We start from the raw sequence: 20,301 nt of genomic DNA on the forward strand, positions 1-20,301 counted from the left end.
GACTGCAATAATTTAGAGCTTGAATAACCACAACTTGGGTAAAGTCCTACTGTATGCACGTTCTTAGAGCCTATTTATTAAAAAAATTGGACCTTTATTTTATTACCTCTTACTTTATCCTGTATACCTATAATTTGGAACACTCTGTATACAAGGTGACTCAGAGTTAAATTTCAATTTTCAAACATACCTCATGGCAGCATCATAGGGGTTGTAAGGGTAGCACTGCTACCGGTAAATAGTAAATGCATCCTGAATATCAAAAAACATTGTGGAGTAGTCGGGAGAAAATACAATACAAGTATAATATTCATTTTTCAGAAAGTTTGTAATGAAAATTGCAGTGATTGCAAAAATGTCACCATGTTAATGTGTTAAGAATTGTTCACTTTAAAGAATGTTGTTCTCTCAACCACTACAACATGTTTACTGATAATACACATGTATTTGCTACATGTTCGTACTGGTATCGCCCGACAAGTTTTTTAGCATATAAACAATGTACGTTTGATATCTGAAATTTACTATCACTCTGTATATATAGGGTATAACTTTAAATGAAGGTGAGTTTTTGGAGGTAATATTAATGTGATGTACAGTTGATCAATCTGAAATGATTGTTTTTAAATCAAATAAATAATAATAAATAGTTATCGAAGTTATCGAGTTTTTAAATTGCACTTAAATTCTTTTGTATGGCTGTACGCCCCTATTGGACAGTACTTGGACCGGTTGTATCAGTGTTGCCAGTTGTTACCTTTTTGAACAAACTGTGTAGATTTTGTAAGACTTTGCAACATGTTAGTTTAACGTCAGCATATTGTTTCTATGTCAAAATTAAGTTGCGAAAGATACAAAATGAAAATTTTTATACAGTGCAAAATATGATTCTTCTAGCAGAAATTGTGCAACCTGTTTTGACCAATAGTTTTGCAGCAGCACATGCTTCATCATTGTTTACATGGTTGGAATATGCAAGTTGACTCTGCACTGGATATGATATGTCAACAGGGATGGTAGACGGAGCAAAAATAGATGACCAATGTTATTTTATTGAAAAAAAGATTCTCAATATGTCGTTGCTTCATTTTATTACATTAATTTTGTTCAGTCTATGCATGATAAAAAATATGTACATATACTGAACAAGAAAGATTTGACAACTATGAATACTAAAATTTGTCTGTCTAATGGTGGGGTAAGAAAAAATAGTTAAAAAAATTCATTACAGAATTTTAGAAATAAAATAATGTATGATGTGCCTAAACGACAAAGGTAGCCTCCATATAAATATTACCCTCATTCAAATTTATACACTGTATATATTTTCAAATATCATTCTATTCAAAATTTTTTTTTTTAGATGATAGAAAATGTGACGAAGAAACAGAGTTCACTTGTGAAGCTAATAAAGACTGGAATCGGGCTCAGTGCATACCAAGAAAATGGCTATGTGATGGAGACCCTGACTGTGTAGATGGCGCCGATGAAAATGCTACGTTGCACAATTGCGCTAGCCCACAGCCTTGTAGTGAGGAACAATTTACTTGTGCTAACGGCAGATGTATTAATAAGGTACAAAAATATTAAATTTATTTTATTTGCCCAAATTACCCGTATCGTATTACCTATTTTTCTAACACGTACTTTTAGGGGTGGCTTTGTGATCACGACAATGATTGTGGAGATGGTACCGACGAAGGAAAGGAATGCAACTCAAAATATAAAACTTGCTCCACCGCAGAATTTACCTGTCAGAATTTCAAATGTATTCGAAATCAATACCGATGCGATGGAGAAGATGATTGCGGTGATCATTCTGACGAGGTTGACTGCAGTAAGATTAGTATATATATTTTTTGTAATATTCGTACTAATTTTGTATAAATTTGTTAGAAAAAGAAAACACGACGTGTGCCATTCCAGGACAATTTAGGTGCAATAACGGCCAATGTATCGACTACCACTTGGTTTGCAATAAAGTATCCGACTGTTCGGATGATTCAGACGAACCTTTGCATTGCAATGTAGATGAATGCGCCAAAGTCGAAATACATCAGTGTGGACACAAATGTATCGATACCCCTACTGGATATTATTGCGAATGCAATCAAGGCTATAAGTAAGTAATTAATAATAACAAAAAATATTTTGAAGCAAAAAACTTAAATACTTTTTTTTTCAAAAAAAAAAATTCTTAAGGCTCATACATTTCCGTCGACCCATCTTTTGTATACTTTTTTTTAATAATTGTCTCTTTACAGGCTATTGGAAGATGGCAAAGCATGTTCGGATGTAGACGAATGTATCGAAAAACCTGGAGTTTGTTCGCAATACTGTTCAAACACTCCCGGAAGTTATTACTGCAAATGTAACGATCAGTTTTATGAACGGGAAACGGATGAGCACACCTGCAAACGTAAAGACAAAGTTGAGCCGTGGATTATATTTACGAACAAGTATTACATAAGGAACATGTCCGTAGATGCCCATGTTTATAATTTGGTTCACCAAGACTTGATGAATGTCGTCGCGTTGGATTATGACATGATGGAACAGAAATTATACTTCTGCGACGTAACCGCAAAAACCATATATAGAAGTAAAATTGGTGGTGGTGAAAAAGAACCTGTTGTCCGTCACGATTCGCACGGTTTAGAAGGTATCTCAATTGACTGGATAGGACGGAAGCTGTACTGGTTGGACAGACACTCTAAGAATCTTGATGTTGCGGAGCTGAATGGTACAAATCGCAAGACCCTTAAAACTAGCATACCCGATCCGAGAGCCCTCGTTGTTCACCCGGGAACCGGTTATTTATATTTCACTTCGTGGCACTTACAAGCTTATATAGGAAAACTGGGAATGGACGGTTCAAATTTCACTAGAATCCTTAACTGGCAAGACGACATAGCCTGGCCCAACGCTTTAACGATAGACTTCTTCACGGATCGTTTATATTGGGCTGACGCACATTTGGACTACATAGCGTTCTCCGACTTGGAAGGAAGACATCGCCATATAGTAATTTCAGGGAATGCAGTACCGCACGTGTTCGCTCTTTCGCTGTTTGATGATTACATCTATTGGACGGATTGGAACTTAAAAGCTATTAGCAAGGCGAATAAGTTTAATGGAAAAAATTTACAAGTTTTACGCAATACTACGCACAAACCTTACGATATTCACGTATTCCATCCGCTGAGACAACTTCCGTATAACAATCCGTGTAGTATTAATAACGGTAATTGTTCACATTTGTGTTTGATTGCCCCGCCACTCGCTTCTAGTTACTTAAATATTGACGGTTATGGTGAGGAAGGCCAAACCACTTACAAATGTGCTTGTCCAAATCAGTTCTACTTGGCGCTCGATGGAAGAACTTGTATAGCTAATTGCACGGCAGGACAGTGGCAATGTAAAGGAAATGATGAAAAATGTATACCGTGGTTCTGGCAGTAAGTATTTTTTTACTAATTAGTTAAAGTTGTATATATAAGATGTATTAATTCTTGATATATTTTCGTTTATTTCGATAATTTGATTGTTTTTTATATTATTTATTTAATTTTTCTTCAATTAAAGTCGAAAAATGAAGCACAGTTTGCACCCTTGCACGAATTATTTACACTTTTTATTTCAAATAAATTAATAATTAATAGAGAGTTGCTAATATAATTTTTCAAAACTTAATTTCCAAAAAAATCATTTTGAGGTTATAGTTTTCAAATACGAGTCTTTTAAAGGTCTATTCAAGCTTCATTTGTTTTTTACTTATGTCAATGACTTGCTCTGTGTTTTTCATGGCCAAAAATTGGTAATTTTTATGATTTTTTAAGAAAATCTGGAATTTTTTAATGATTAAAAACAAAATTCGTAATACATAAAAAAAACCAGCTTTTGCTCATATCGAAGTATGAACTTTTTTAAAGTTAAAGTTAAGGCAAGTGTATGTAGATTAATAAAACTAAAATAAACTACGAAAGTTACAACGCTTTCCTCTTCATTCAATAACTTCTGTAATGACTTGAACAAAATAACAAAATCTTGTCACATATCCTAGAAGCACTATAAGCCTCTATACAAACAAAGGAGAAATAGTGCAAATGTGTGTTGTAAATGACGTACATGATGAAACCTGTCTAATGTAAACGGTACAAATGCTGAATAGACGTTCTCCTCTACAATTCCAGTCACCATCACGTCTTCATCACATCTCCTTTGTCTGCGCCCAAGCTAACATGGCTCGAAATATAGTCCATCAAAACAATTGTCCTGATATTGCCAATGAAAAGTTGGACCTTATATCATCAGCTGCTGCGCTCATTTAACTTCTGTGACTTGTTTTTTGACATATGACCCTTGTAATGCAAACAAATCATAAGAAAATGGTTCATTATTATAAAAAAAATACAATGAAAACTGTTTTTTTAAACATTTTCAACCATTCTGTATCTCTGACGCTATATGAGTTAGGATGAAAGTAAGAGCTCTGTTATATGAACTTTCTTGGATAAAAATTGATTGATGATATTATCATTATTTTTTTTATATAATCCATAGTTGTAGAGCTATAAATGTATATTTTTTAAATGATTTTGCTATGGCGGCTGTCAGGTGACGTAAGTCACGCACCGCTTCACCTAAAAATTATTTTTAATTTTATAATTTAGGTATAATTCTATATTGAAAATGTATTGTGTTTGTTTGTTTAATACGCAGAAATAAACAGAATAGTTGCGCGGTGAACACTTTCTGAAAAAACATTGCCTTCGTTGAGCGCGAACATCAACTTTGGACCATATAGTATACGCAAATGACGTGACATGAGGCAGATTGAAGTCAGTCTGTATTCTGCTCCTTTTCATAGTGTTGTTTATGGCGGCTGTCATGGCAACCAGGCGGTCAATACGTAATTAAACTACGGCATGGGGGAACAAGTGACGCAGAAATTGAAGCAGCATCGCTGATCACTCATCACTTGCCTTTAACAGTTTATACGATATGTGTCGCCCAGTGCACGATTATAACGGATCTTTGTTAATATTTGTTTTGTATAATAATTGTAGAAATATTTCCAGTATGTATTTTATTGAAACGTCATTTTCCAGTTTCGGAATGAATGGTATTCGGAGTATAAGTGGTTGTGTGGAAGTGTTTATTTAAAAAAACTTTTCTGTAAGCCGTGTTTAATTGTGGGTGTAAAGTCGGGCGTGTGGAATTAGAAGGGATTTAACAATTTTGGGAACGTCACGCGAGGTTGTCGTAACCACAAGTTCCACAAGCTGAACTAACATTTCTATTTTTTATAAAATCTAAATGAAATTTCTTCTCACGAACGTCAGTTTTTCGGTAATATTGCAAATGCAACTAAAAATTTCCAGATTAATTTAAAGCCATTTGACCCAGAAAATTTTCGCCAGCGGCGCTTTTTTTTTTTCTTTTTAGTCATCAATCAATGAATATGCTTTACCTATTTTCAATGTCATGAGCCGCCACTGTTTTGCTATGGTCTTATGTTACAGAAACATAAAGTATTTATTAAATGACAACATCGATGATAACGTACTGATTCGCCAGAGGTAAGGGTTAATCTCTGTGCTAGATGCAGAATCATGAAAAAAGTTACAATTTTCATTAAATAGGTTGTGCCATTCTGTAGTTATGCTGTGTATTGCGGGAAAAATGCATTTTGAGATAACTGACTATAAAAAATAAATGCATAAAAAAAGCCCATTCAAGATTTTACCTAATCTAAAACTTTCAATAGGAGTTTATCAGAACCTCAGTCTACATATCGTCTAATATACCATCAGCGTAAAAGTAATTTTCAAAGAGTTATAGGCTTACATTGATTTATTTTACGATTACACGATTTTGCCATGGCGTAGCAGAGTTGTCTTATTTGCAGTATAGATGAGGTTGCCAAAAACGGTCAAATATAGTTTAAGTGAAAAAATAAGTACTGAAAGTAATTGTTATTAATTAATTGTTTGATCTTTAGAAAAAAACATTAAATAAAATATGAGAAATAACTGAGGTGTTATACGAGTATATCATTAGAAAGAAGAGAAAAAATGCTTTTCATAGCAAGCAATAATTATCATTTAAATAAATTAGTGTCATAGATCCATGGAATCCACTGAAAAACTAGTATCATCAATCAATTCTGCATGGAAAAGTTTATGTAACACAATTATATTTTAATTCTAAGATATACAGAGGTGTTCCAAATTATATAAAAAGTGAATATTTTCCTGTAACTTTACAACAAATAAAGCTACAAAATTATTTATTTGACAGTTGAACTTGTCCCGAAAATTGCTCCTGAGAATATACCATAAATAATCGTTTTCATTTACAGATGTGATGGAGAAAGAGATTGTAAAGACGGGTCAGACGAGCCTACAACCTGCCCTCCCAGACAATGTAGAGCGGGAACATTCCAGTGTAAGAACGGAAATTGTACTCCTTCTGCTACAATATGCGACGGTATCGATGACTGTGGAGATAACTCAGATGAACAGAACTGTGATAAAGAATGCCCTGAATTAGAAATGAAGTGCCGTTCAAACGGACGGTGCATCTTAAACAGCTGGAAATGTGATGGAGACGCTGACTGCAAAGATGGTTCAGACGAAGATCCTGAAATTTGTCACAAGCGTGCATGTGACCCGGATACTGAATTCTCATGTAAAAATGGTCGCTGCATACCTAAACTATGGATGTGTGATTTTGACAATGACTGCGGGGATGACTCGGACGAACCAGCTTATATGTGCAGGCAGAAGAATTGTACGACCGGCTGGCAGCGTTGCCCCGGAAGAGCTAATTACAGGTGCATACCGAAATGGCTGTTCTGTGACGGTAAAGATGATTGTCGAGACAATTCCGACGAATTGCCAGAGAATTGCCCACAGTGCAATACTGAAACGGACTTCAAGTGCAAAAATAACCGTTGCGTACCGAAGCAGTGGAGATGTGACTTCTCCGACGACTGTGGGGATGGGTCGGACGAGTTAGAGGAAGATTGTAAAGGTGCCTACAGAGAGTGTTCAGAATCAGAATTCCGTTGTGCAAACGGCAAGTGCATATCATCGCGTTGGCGCTGTGATCACGAAGACGACTGTGGAGATAACTCTGACGAAAGTGGATGCAGCGGATTCCAGTGTAAAAATGGTACATTCCAATGTGCCTCTGGACACTGTATCGCGTCATACTTCCGTTGTGACGGCGATCGTGACTGTAGAGACATGTCAGATGAAAAGAACTGCCCTCCCAGATATCCAGGTGGTAAATATTGCCCGGAATCCAAATTCCAATGTGACAATCACTTATGCATAAGTCAAGCAGATCTTTGTGACGGAGCGGACGACTGCGGTGACGGTTCTGATGAGTCTCCTGCGTTATGCACAAACTTCAACTGTGATACATTGAAGAGATTCCAATGTGCCAATCATAAATGTATACCTCGTTATCAACTATGTGACGGAATCGACAACTGTGGTGATGGATCGGACGAAAATAATATGACGCTGTGCGCAACCAAAATAAAACCATGCAATTCGTTGACCGAATACAAATGTGCCAACAAAAAATGTATCGACAGAAAGCAAGTGTGCGATTTTGCAGACGATTGTGGTGACAGCTCTGATGAGTTAGGCTGTCATCATAATAACGTTTGTTCGGAAGATACCAAAGGAGGTTGCGAACACCACTGCATGAATCTAACAGACGGTGGATACATTTGCGCTTGTTATTCAGGATTTATTATATCCAAAGAAAATCGTAAGGTATGTTTAGATGTGGATGAGTGCGCCACGGGTGCTCATCACTGTTCCCAAATATGTACCAACTTGAACGGAACATATGCTTGCTCGTGTCTCGATGGATTTAAATTGTCGGATAATTTGTCCGGAGTTTGTAAATCTGAAAGGGAAGATGTTGCTTTACTATTTGCCAATGGCCCAGAGATTAGGTCGATAGATCTGAAAGACAGGGACGAAATTGGAGTGATTATGGAAGAAAAGAGGATTGAAGCTGTGGACTATAATCCCAACACAGAAATGATATATTGGGCGGACAGTTACGATAAAACGATAAAACGTTCATTTATGATCGACGCAAAGGACGGAAAAGTAAAAGCTGGGTACGCGCAAGACCTGAAAATGAAAGGAAACTCAAAACCGACCGCGTTGGCGGTTGATTGGATAAGTAATCATCTGTACTGGACGGAAACCGATCGTGCCGGCTCTAAACCTAAAGGCAGAGTTATGGTTGCCGAATCCGACGGTAGATACCGTAGGTCGCTTGTTAATGTCGGCCTTGAAAATCCCACGTCAATTGTAGTGGATCCTCAGTTAGGCAGAATGTTCTGGACCGATGCCGGTTCTGCTCCAAAGATTGAGGTAGCTTGGATGGACGGATCGAAACGTAGGCCACTTGTTACAGAAGAAATCCGTCATCCCACCGGGTTGGCGATCGATTATGCAATGGGCCATACACTGTATTGGGTTGATACGAAGCTGAACAATATTGAGACCATGAACTATGACGGCCGTAATCGTAGGACGTTAATAAGAGGAGGGATGATTAAACATCCTATTTCTTTAGACGTATTTGAATCCAATCTGTACTGGGTCACGAAGGACACTGGAGAGTTAGTAAAGCAGGATAAGTTTGGTCGGGGAGTCCCAGTAACCATTCAGAAAGATTTATTGAATCCTTCGAGTGTTAAAGGTAATAATTTTTTTTGGAATACGTTAAAAATATTTGCTGAAAATGTATTATTTACCATGCAATTTTTTTTTTTTTTAGTTTATCACGATCTTCGATACAACAAATCTTTATCGAATCCATGCAGCAACCACCACTGTTCCCATTTGTGTCTGATAATTCCAAATGGTCACAGATGTTCTTGCCCAGATTCTTCTGCGCCCAGCCACAAAGTGAAAGCCGATATCGTCTGCGATGCCGCGGCTGAACGCGAGAGGCCAGAACCTAGAATTTGCGAATGCCAAAATGGAGGCATATGTAGAGAATCCGATGAAAATAATGATTTAACGTGTGACTGTTTGCCTAATTATCATGGACAATTCTGTGATATTCACACTGCACATAGTAGGGCGGGAGATGAGGCGAACACCACAGCTATCGTTGTTCCCATCGTTGTTATACTGTTAGTTTTGGGTGCAGCAACGGGAGTTTGGTTCTTCATAAGAAAACGACCTTTGTAAGTGTTTTAATTGTTTAAATTATAATTATTATAACACCCATTTCTGGTTTATCCGTAATCTCAAAAGTATAACTTGCATCAGTCAGTTTCTTTAGGTTTTTCAAAAATATTTTTACCAATTTTTAAAAAATTTTTATAACACGAGGCGGTTTTTCAGAATTCAGAACTCACTACTGCTGATTCTAACCTCTTATGTTTTCTACTGTCATTTATTCCATAAACAGAACATTAACAGGAATCTTGGGAATAGCAACCATCACAGACGCAGGCTGGAATTTGGATGGGTGACCTAAGGCAGGCTCGGGGACGTGGCTGTGGCAGCCTACCAGAGACCTTGGTCACCCAACATTTGCCGCATACGTGTCCCCGATAAATGGTAATGAGAACAGAGCAAAGAAAATCTCTGTAACTCAAGACCATGCTATCATACATAAACTGTACGAGACTTTGCCACCAAGCCACCCATGTAGTAAATAGGATGGTTTGAAGAAAAGTACTCGAGTAATGAAGGAGGGTGTACAAGGGGCCTAATAAGACCTAAGTGCAGCGGTGGAAAAACAATTCCACCACCCTCCGACATACATACATCTTGGGAATAACGTGCTATTTGGGATATGTTAATAATGATATATTATTAGTTATTCTGCAGTAATATTTCGAATTTTAATATTTTTTTAGTGGAAAAGGCTCCGGATTAGGAAGCATTGCCAGCAGTCAGAGTGTATCCTTCAGACAAGGAACAAATGTGGAATTTGGAGCAAATACATTCAATGCCAACGGGGGAGGTGGAGCTCCTGAACCACTTGACGTAGCGTATAGTCTGGATTCAGTTGGTAACAAAAATAGAGATTTCCATAATCCTATGTATGATGCTGTCCAGAATAATCCCGACGCCATTGGAAATGGAAGTTCTGGTACGTCTGATTGAATATGTCTTGCTTGGTGAAAATATAGTATACAGAGTGTACCAATGTTCTATGCACATGGACAAACTCTCATTGTCAAAATATGATCTTCCTCCAAGTTTTGTTTAGTTAAAGCAGACGTCAAAAGTTGTCAAAAAAATTAGTTTTTTCTAAATAACTAAAATGCCTGACTTAAATTTGGTTTGTTAGTGGGTACTTGTACTACTAGTTTTTGATATAGTACCAAAGGTTATCACAATAATTAAAAAAATAAGAAAAATAACCCCAACTTTAAGCATATTTCTATTTTTTTGCTGGTGACTTTAAATCTTGAAGCTTTATTTTATGACAAAGATAAGAACTTTTTTAGTTTTTTCTTTCTAGTTTTTTGTTTTTGCAATTGGTCTTTGAATATATTTAATTATTTTATTGGTCATCACCACATATTTTAGTTAAAAATTTATAATAAAAACAAAACGATACTTTCTGGAGTTTATAAACTGAATAAAATGTTCATCCACAAAAATTATTAGAAATCAATTCAATGTTTTTCATTCTGAAAAATATGAACAGTAGTTCCTCATTTAATTTAATTTAATGACCATCGAGAGAAACCTGATTTTAACAAATTTATGTGTTATGAAAATGGTTTGATAACACAGGTCGACAAAATTTTACAAAAGTCCAGAACCAGAGACCGGATCACGTGTACCCGAAGAATTCTGGTGCGCTGATTACGAATCCGAGCTCAGAATTGACCCATCACCCTAGGTTCTCGAGATATTCTAACCTCAAAATGGAAAGATCACGGTTTTTCTCTATATTTGGGGTCAGATTACAACGTAAACTAATTTTTTTTTCTAAAATCTCGTTAAACCATCTCAAAGTACCACTCTTACCCTTCTAAGCGCACTTCGATTTTTTTGAAATTTTTTTTTTTCCATAGAGATATGATAGATTGAAGTTTAGTACTTCAGCAATTTCGTTACAACATGGAAGTAAATTAAATTTATCCAAAAAGAGTCCCTGCTCCATAACCTCAATATTTCAAGATTTTCTAACCTAAAATTGTATACTATATGAAGCAGATACCTATGTATACACCCTGTTACATTCGCATGCTAAGTTCATGACATATGTTCATCATAATGCGCTTTAACCTAAGACACGTTAACCTAAATGCTCAATAACCAGCAAGAATTAAACCCACGACAGGTTAATCTAAATTTTCCATGTTCAATCTATCATATCTCTATGGAAAAAAAAGATTTTCAAAAATGAAGTGCACTTAGAAGGGTAAGAGTGGTACTTTGAGATGGTTAAATGCAAATTAAGAAAAAAAAATTAATTCACGTTGTGATCTGACCCCGAATATAGCAAAAAAAACGCGATTTTTGCACTTTTGGGTTAGAATATCTTGAGAACCTAGGGTGATGGGACTAATGGGCCAATTCTGAGCTCGGATTCGTAATCAGCGCACCAAAATCATTCGGGTACACTAGGTCCAGTTTCTTGTTCTGAAAATTGTCGGCCTGTGTAATTTTCGTGAAAGTATATTCAATTACAAGTTTCTGAACAAAGTATTGTCCTATTGTTATTATAATAGTGAAATATTTGACGTCGATTAAATCCGATTTGTATCGAAAATGTATTAATAAAGCAATTAATAAAATTATAAAACACTGTATGTGTTGATATAAACAAAATATATACCTTCAAATTGAATCAGTCGCTAAAAGTAACACATTTTATAATTATAATTAATTTAGTTATGTGTTTTTCAGCGCTGTATGAAGTACCTTCCGAGATCGGGAAAAATAAAGGCGAAACATTTATAGAACCCCCTAGTGCGGTCATTGCACCTTCGAGTGTAACACACAGGTCGTCACCGCAAGTACAAGTGAAGCACCGTGAATTAGACCCGGCAGCACAAGACACAGGGAAAGATACCCAAAAGTTAGTTGAAGAAGACTGCTGATACAAAGTAAAAATTCCAATATTGCAAATGAATATTAACTTTAGATAATGGTACTACCAGGTCAAAGAATTTTAAAGTGACTCGAAATTTATCAAAAAAATATGTATTAGTCACTAAAATAATTTATTGTTTTTATCAAGGTACATTTTTTAACGATATTTGAAATTTAAAATTTTTTTAAAATGACACTTGAAATGAAGCATATATTTTTATATTGTTGCAAGGATTTAGTTCATTCAAATAGACTAGCCCAATTATTCATACCTTTGAAAAATTTGGTGTTATATAAATAACTAAAGTGCCATTGATACATAAAAATAAATTATACGAAATGATTGCGCTAGTTTAGTTCGATGAACAGATTGCAGAAGTGGTTTAATATGAGCAACTAAAATAAATCTTCCATTTAAATAAGATTTTTTGTAAATATAGAGTATAATGTAATATAAAATTTTAGTATTATTTAGAACTCGATAGGTAATTTTTATAAAATGAAAAATTAATTTTATATATCAGTTCTTTAATATCTATTACTGATGTGCACCGTCCAATATTGTTACATATTTCCGAAATAAATGTGGTATTGAGTTTAGAATCATAAAAAAGTATTGTTTTAATTAGTTTGAATTTTATTGAATTGTTATTTAATTCATATAATTTTATATAAAAGGAACACAACTGTTGATATGTTGTACATTCGCATTATGGTTATTGTTAAAATGTCCTTTAAACAGGAGACAAAAATTTTCCAGACGAAACGTACTTATACACATTTTAAGAATACCCATAATTTATATATGTAATTTAATTTTGTTGCAAATTATGTATAACTTTGTACATATTCTGGGAGCAATCTGTTTTACAGTAAATAATATAGAGGTTGTTTATTATCTTTGTTTTATTTCGCTCCACTCTATTATTACGCCCTCCCCGTAATCAAATAGATCACATTGGCTTTGAAATAGCACGGGTGCTAAAATTTAGCAGACGATGGTTTTCTAATATAAAAATAAACTGGGTTTAATATCAAGGACGTTTTACATTTTTGTAACCGACACAAGTAGTTATTTTTGTATCTAGAACGCGAAATGGTACTTCTGCGTTCAAGAATGGAAGTTATACACGGTTGGAAAATCCACATGGTCCATCTGCCTTTACATGAGAGCGACAAAGTAAAGAAATCCGTGCGATAAACACTTCTAACCCGAAACGGGCAGTGACTATTCAGATTATGATACATCTTCACCCAGGGCCGGCCCCAGGGTATTTGGCACCTGAAGCAAATATTTGCTAGCCGCCTGTTGGAATAGCAAATTTATTAATAAAAAGTTATAAAAAACATTTCAATAGACAAAAATAAATAAAAAATATTTTAGCAAAAAAACAAAAAGAAATTATAAGAAACATAATAAAACATATATTCCAATAAAAACAAAAATAAAAAATATTCAATAAAAACAAAAAAGAAACTAAATAATGTCAAAACGGGATCTTTACGCTTATCACATATCAACTTTTCTACATTTTTCATTAACAACGTCTTCAATAATATCAGCATAAACCAAATTATTTGTTATATCTTTCTCGATAGCAAGATTGGCTAAGTCTGTTAACCATTCCTGTGCCATGGTTGATTGTAACTGCCAGCCCTGTCTTCACCATAGCCATCCTTGTCTATAGCACGAATTTCTTTACTTAACTTTGTCGCTCTCATATAAAGACAAATGGACCATGTGGATTTTCCAGCCATGTATATAGATTACGGTGGTCCAAAAAAAATAATTTTTTTTTTTCGTGTCTCTTGTGAAAATATGTTAGTTTATCATGTTTTACGAGCCTCCTCAAAAAATCAGCTCAAAAAAATTTTTTTAAAGATCGTATGATTTCGAAAAATTTCCAAAATCATTGAAAAAAATCTCGATTCTGAAAATTTCAAATCGATATTTTAACTTCTAAAGGTCACTCATAATTATTTTAACTTTAAAAATAGTGTACCTAAAATGTTTTCGAGCGACCTCTAAAAATAAATATCAACGAACTAATAATTTTTTTTATTGAATTTGGCAAAATTTACTACCGCACTGTAAGTATCAAATATTTATAATTTTTTAAAATTTAAGTGTCTCGTGATTTATTTCTATTTTGTTGATCAAATTCATTAAAAAAAAATTATTAGTTCGTTGATATTTATTTTAAGAGGTTGCTCGAAAACATTTTAAATACACTACTTTGAAAGTTAAAATAATTATGAGTGACCTTTAGAAATTAAAATATCGATTTGAAATTTTCAGAATCGAGATTTTTTTCAACCTAGAAAATGATAAAATAACGAGAAAAAAATTTAAAAAAAAATCCTATTTTTGACGATTTTGGAAATTCTTAAAAATATTGAGCGACCTCTAAAAAAATTTTTTTCGAGCTGATTTTTTGAGGGGGATCTTAAAACGTGTTAAACTAACATATTTTCACAAGACGAAAAAAAATATTCGTTTTTTTTTGGTCCACCCTAATATAGATATCCATTGGAGAACGCAAAAGCATTTCGCATTCGAGATGCAAACAATATTTTTTCGAAAACTGCAATAAAATAAGACAAATCTGTTATATACAATAATTTAATTTATATTTGAAATCGTTTGAATTGTGTTTGAATCAAGATGGTTTAGGCGCGGTGACAATCATAACGATAGCAACCTAATATAGTACATTGTGTAACGAGTGGGGAAAAGTTGCCAATAGCACCACGAGGACGCAGTTGACGAACGAGCGAAGCGAGTGCGGAAAGCGCCCAAGTGGCGCTATGGCAACTTTTCCGAACGAGTTGCACATACTATTTTCTATCACAAATGCGAGTCGTTATGGGACCTATAGCATAGGGGATTAGAGCGTTGCGATGTGAAAATAACATCACGCTGTTGTACTATCTAGCACTTTCCGTGCACCTAACACCCTATACTATAGGTCCCATAGCGAGCGCGCGTGATAGAAAATAATAAAAATTAGTTGTTTGAAAAAGCAGTGTAAGAATTACATATTGCAATTCATATTCTAAGAGTGTGTAATTCAAAATGTGCTGGGAAAGTGAAGACGAGCAATTACCAGGGAAAGTATTGGAAGCGGCACAAAGTGCTGCTTCACAATTAATTAATCCCCAAAAAATCGTCGAGACAGTACGAGATTGAAAATTCAAAAAGTGTCCGAAGCGGAATTACTGGCATATTTCAAACATAAAATTAATAAAATTAAACTTTCGACGTTATGATCAGTAGATTCCATATTAAGAAGTACACTGAATGCCAAAAAAATACAGAAAATTTACAAAATTAATACCATATTTGAAAAGCAAGTAGTTAGATACCGTCAGAAAAAGTCCAAAATTCTAACAAGAGGAACAAGAGGAAATTGAAGGATTTTTACAAGAAGCACCATAGGTTGTTTTAATAAATTGGTGTTTGTGGACTGTAGAGCTTTGAGAAGAGATGAGCTACTAAAAATAACGATCGATGATATAGACGACAAAGATTTAATTATTATTATAAGAATTCCCGATTTTTGTGATTTCAATTCCAGACCAAATGAAGATATACCGCAAATACTATGCTTTAAATCCGGCAGTTATTACAAGTCGATGATTTTTTGTGAAGTATGTCGGAGGTAAATGTATTAACCAAGTGGTTGGTATCAACAAAATAAGGAATGTGCCAGAAGAAATAACAACTTATCTCAATTGGAATTTTATACAGGGCACTGCTTTAGACGTTTTTCCACCACTCTATTAGCTGCCGCAGGGGCCGATATTACCAGTATTAAATGACGTCGGGGGTGGTGTTCTAGTACAGTGGCAGAGACATATATAGAAGATTCTATACAAAATAAAATTTCAATCGCAAATAAATTGATACAATCTTCAGCGTAGTCTACAGAACTTGCCAATAATAAAACATGCACAATAAACTTAAACAATTACATCAGCAGTCTCATTGAACACCCAGAACTAAAAGCTATGGATCTGGCATAGCATTAACTCTGCAATATCGGCACTTTCAATTTACGTGTAATGCAAAATAAGTTGTAATAGTCCTGTTTATAATAGTTAGTTAAATGTATATTGTTTAATTAATAGGTGACAAGAAATACTCTGTCAACTGAAAATTTAATAAAAATGTCGACTTTTGATGAGTTTTTGGAAAAAAAAATTACAACCCAAATATCAATTTACTAACAAAGAATAAGTCTTTTTTTACTTTTTAGCAAAAATTTCTATAAACATGTGGCCACAAACACATCATTTTTGAAAAACAGGGTGTATAATAACCATTAGAATTGGTTATTTTGAATTATGATTTTTAGTTTTGACCGGCCCCACGTTGGGCGCCAAAAATTGTATGTGTGGGATAATGTATGTGATTAAAAATTATGTTACTGAAATAATAATTTGTTATTTATGCACTTTGTATGTTGTTCTGAAAATGTAGTAAACTACTCTTTTCTCAGAAACGAGTTCTATTCCAACAGACAAAACTATCAATTTAATTGAATTTAATTTCACTTGGTTTTTACTGATTTCACTGTCCTTCCAGTACTATCAGAATTTATTGCTAGTAATTTATTTGTTAGTTAATTTAAATTTGTTTTTTTTTTCGAAAAGTAACAATATTTTTGCATTTTTACAATTTATTTTATATGAACAAATTTGAAAATCTATAAATTTTCATTTCAAAAGCCTACTTACCTCAATGATTTTGCGGGGAGTGGATGGAACACAGAAAAAAAGACGGATAGTAAGGGCAGAAGATGTAAACTAGTCCAAAGTCACATGATTTGAGTATTTGCCGATCAACGGTGCATTTCATTTAAATTACATTTCAAATTACATGTGAAAAGAAATAAGAATGCAGAAATGCAGAATCCTAGATCCTGTGACCAACGGCAGTCATCATAGTGGGACAATTTCAAAGTTAAGAAAAGCAGCTCAAGGTTCAATTCCATGCAGACGTTGAGATGCCCAGATGCTGAAACAAACTTCCCCTCTATATGCTTTTGTAACAGTAACAATGGTTGAAGCTAATTTCGTATTGTGGTGTCGACACTGAAAAGTTCAAACTGAACCAACTATCCTGCATCGTAGCGTCTGTTGCCATACAGCCGGTCAGTTTGAATTATTGTGCAGTAAATATATTTATTTGTTGTTACAATTAATTACTAAATATGTCCGAAGGTACAGTAAATGACTTTGGGAAAAATATATTAGAAGCATTGGTACTGACATCTGGATACACTGGAAATGTTTTGTCCTTTTGAAAAGATGAAGAGACACATCTAGATCTTAATACCGAACGCTACTATTATATTATTTGTAGGTTATGTTTTCCAAACTATTTCACCCACGTTTCCGATTTTTCATTATTTATTACTTATATCAGTTGCACGAAAACTATCTGAAGAAGTCACAATGCAAATACACACAGTACAGACGATACAGTAAACAACCAGCGTCCGAACGCCTCGGCATCGCGACCACAGATACAAAAGAATGTATACAGGGGCAGTTCTTTTCAGCGTCTCTGTGTTTGCATAAAATTGCGCCTTTAGACTCTATGAGTTGCACCAACCTCTAGCTATAAAAATAACTTTTTGCAAATATAAGTTAATTTACTTTGATTGCTTAGTACCAACTGGCACAAAGCATACGAACCAGAACTAAGAAGTGTCTATGTCTGGTGACTCTACTAACGAATTATCTTATTTATTCCAGATGCAAGTCACTGCAGGGCTGAGCTTTAGTCTGCAAAGTAGTTGTCTCGCACAATATCATTAGTATTAGTAAATGAAAAGCTGCTAACAACAATAACTTTGATTTTATTTGTGGAATATATGCTGAATTTTCAGGATCTAAACAACTGCGTTTCTTTTATAACAAACAATTCATAGTACGTGCTTAATCTCAGATTTTATCTTTTGTTTCTAGTAGTAGCTTAATTCAGTTATCTTCGTTACTATCATTACTTGTACTTTTGAAGGAATATGGCGTGGAATTCTGCAAATTTATCAAGCATAGCCTTTAGTTTGTCGGGTTGTGGCAAAATTGTTGTACGGAAGTGGTACGTTCCTGGTTGCTGTCCAAATCCAGAACCGGGAACGATGCAAATGCCGGTTGCCTCCAATAATTCGAAGGCGTAAAATGCATCGGGCTCTTTACCAGCTTTTTTAGCTGCTTCGATTGCCTTTGGCGGTAACTTCATTTGAGGGAAAGCATACATCGCGCCCTGCACTGGATTACAACTAAATCCCTCGATCGAGTTAAATGTCTCAGCTACCATTTTAGCTCTTAACTGAAAATACAATAAAATTATTGTGTTTTACTTTGAAATTCATACATATTTACAGTAATTTTATCATAGAAAAATAACTTACCTTTAGAGAGCTCAAAACATCAGTCTTTTCTTTTATATATAGATCATAGCTGGGTTCACCTTTAGTAGGTACATTCATAACTGTATCCAAACAGGCTTGACCAAGAACCGTTGGACACAACATGGCACTGATGGCCTTTAAGTACATGGCTTTCACTTTTGGGTCCATGTTAATGACTTCAGCGTAACCTCCCCGAAGACCGCATTCACCCATATACCCTTTTGAACAGGACATAAAGCTGGCCAGTTCCATGTTACTGTATGGTTCGCCCATTTCTGTCAATACCTGAAATTAATATGGGAAATTATGAGCACTTTATTTTCAATATAGTTTCAATGTAGTTGTTATTTGTCTTTACCTTTTTAAAGGAATGGAACTTGGAGCCTTCCGCGTATATGTTGTCTTGATATACTTCGTCAGCAAACAGGAATAGTTTCTCCTTATATGCAAATTTAATTATCTCTTCGATGTTGTCTCTCGACAAGACTTGTCCCGTGGGATTTCCAGGATTTATTACAACAATAGCTCGCGGGTTGCTTACTTTCCTAGCTTCGTTAATCGCTCTCTATCAAAAAAACTATTTTACTATAATTCCTTTGGTTTCTTAAAATAGTATGAACCTGTAATTCGGCAATGTCCAATCCCCACTTACGAGACTCGTCTAGGAAATACCCGATCTGGTGCATATTAAATTCAGCTAAAGACGCCGAATACAGGGGATATTGGGGAATGGGAACCATAACTCCTGGTTTCTTGCCGTTAACGCTGCATATAAGGAGTTTCAAAACGTTCTTTATTGCATCACTTGCTCCTAAAAATTAAAAAATGATTATTACATATTGAAAAACAAATAGAAATATTTTATGTAGAGTTTAAAACGCAATTTTCTCAACTCATATATAATTTTATGCTTAACGTAATTCAAAATGAACTAAAATAGCAAATTATTAATTATTTTTTTAGTTGTTTCCAAATATAACACGTGCATTCTATTCAAAATTGACACTATCACATGAAATGGCATTTTTCAGTTAAAAGTTTTTTAAGTTATCACTTTTAATTTTTTTTTTTAATTTGCAATTCATATCAACTTCATTAATTTAGTTACTTTAGTAATTAAGAAAATCACAACTGATATTTTTAATTTTGTCCCAAGGGACAAAAATGGCATTTTGAACTATTTCATTTTGTAATTCAGATATCTACAATAAACATGCGTATATGTATATTCAAATATATATGTCTTCGTTCAAATGTAAATACCTACTATATAAAATATTCAATAGAAAAACATTTGCTTCCCATGTCATCAGTGTGATATTTTTTGTTAGTTAAAAATAATAGATGTACACCAAAAAAAAGTTAAATTATAATATAATGATATGCCAACATATTTATTGCAAATACACTCAGAAAAATGTTTCATTGACGTGTAAATAGGAGCTTTGTCATTTTTTTATTCCTAAATATCTAGAATTTTTTAAATTTATTTGTAAAAGCATACCATAGAAATTTTGAAGCTACGACGCCCATGGGATCTAATTTGATAGAGATTCCAACCTTAGCATTAATGGTAAGTTCAAAAACAGTAAATATTTGATAAGGTATCAAGTTATTTAATAATAATAATACATCTGTTTATTGAAATAGGTTGACCCTAATACACCATTCAATATACATGTATCTGACTAAGCCTAAAACACATTAATTACATTATACCCATAACTTACACATATATATATATATATACTATTCTGTTTATTTCTGCG

General features: G+C 34.3%; 2 protein-coding genes across 2 annotated transcripts in view; one reads left to right on the top strand and one right to left on the bottom strand.

Moving 5' to 3' along the window:
* Positions 1–13,008, top strand: part of LOC108912982 (low-density lipoprotein receptor-related protein 2) — a 254,725-nt gene extending 241,717 nt beyond the window's left edge. The window contains exons 19-26 of the mRNA XM_018718419.2: positions 1,364–1,575; positions 1,654–1,837; positions 1,897–2,122; positions 2,265–3,458; positions 6,365–8,739; positions 8,818–9,232; positions 9,914–10,149; positions 11,925–13,008. Coding sequence (XP_018573935.1) covers positions 1,364–1,575; positions 1,654–1,837; positions 1,897–2,122; positions 2,265–3,458; positions 6,365–8,739; positions 8,818–9,232; positions 9,914–10,149; positions 11,925–12,118 — 5,036 coding nt within the window. The 3' untranslated portion in view covers positions 12,119–13,008. The remainder of the gene's footprint in view (positions 1–1,363; positions 1,576–1,653; positions 1,838–1,896; positions 2,123–2,264; positions 3,459–6,364; positions 8,740–8,817; positions 9,233–9,913; positions 10,150–11,924) is intronic.
* Positions 13,009–17,957: 4,949 nt separating this feature from the next.
* The window catches only part of LOC108912990 (alanine aminotransferase 1), a 21,604-nt gene continuing 19,260 nt past the window's right edge, over positions 17,958–20,301 (bottom strand). Inside the window, exons 3-6 of the mRNA XM_018718433.1 lie at positions 19,153–19,343; positions 18,891–19,097; positions 18,533–18,817; positions 17,958–18,450 (exon numbers count right to left, since the gene is read on the bottom strand). Of these exons, the coding sequence (XP_018573949.1) occupies positions 18,121–18,450; positions 18,533–18,817; positions 18,891–19,097; positions 19,153–19,343 (1,013 nt within the window). The 3' untranslated portion in view covers positions 17,958–18,120. The remainder of the gene's footprint in view (positions 18,451–18,532; positions 18,818–18,890; positions 19,098–19,152; positions 19,344–20,301) is intronic.

Source organism: Anoplophora glabripennis, unplaced genomic scaffold (genome assembly GCF_000390285.2).
Source record: "Anoplophora glabripennis isolate ALB-LARVAE unplaced genomic scaffold, Agla_2.0 scaffold253, whole genome shotgun sequence".
Classification (NCBI taxonomy): domain Eukaryota; kingdom Metazoa; phylum Arthropoda; class Insecta; order Coleoptera; family Cerambycidae; genus Anoplophora; species Anoplophora glabripennis.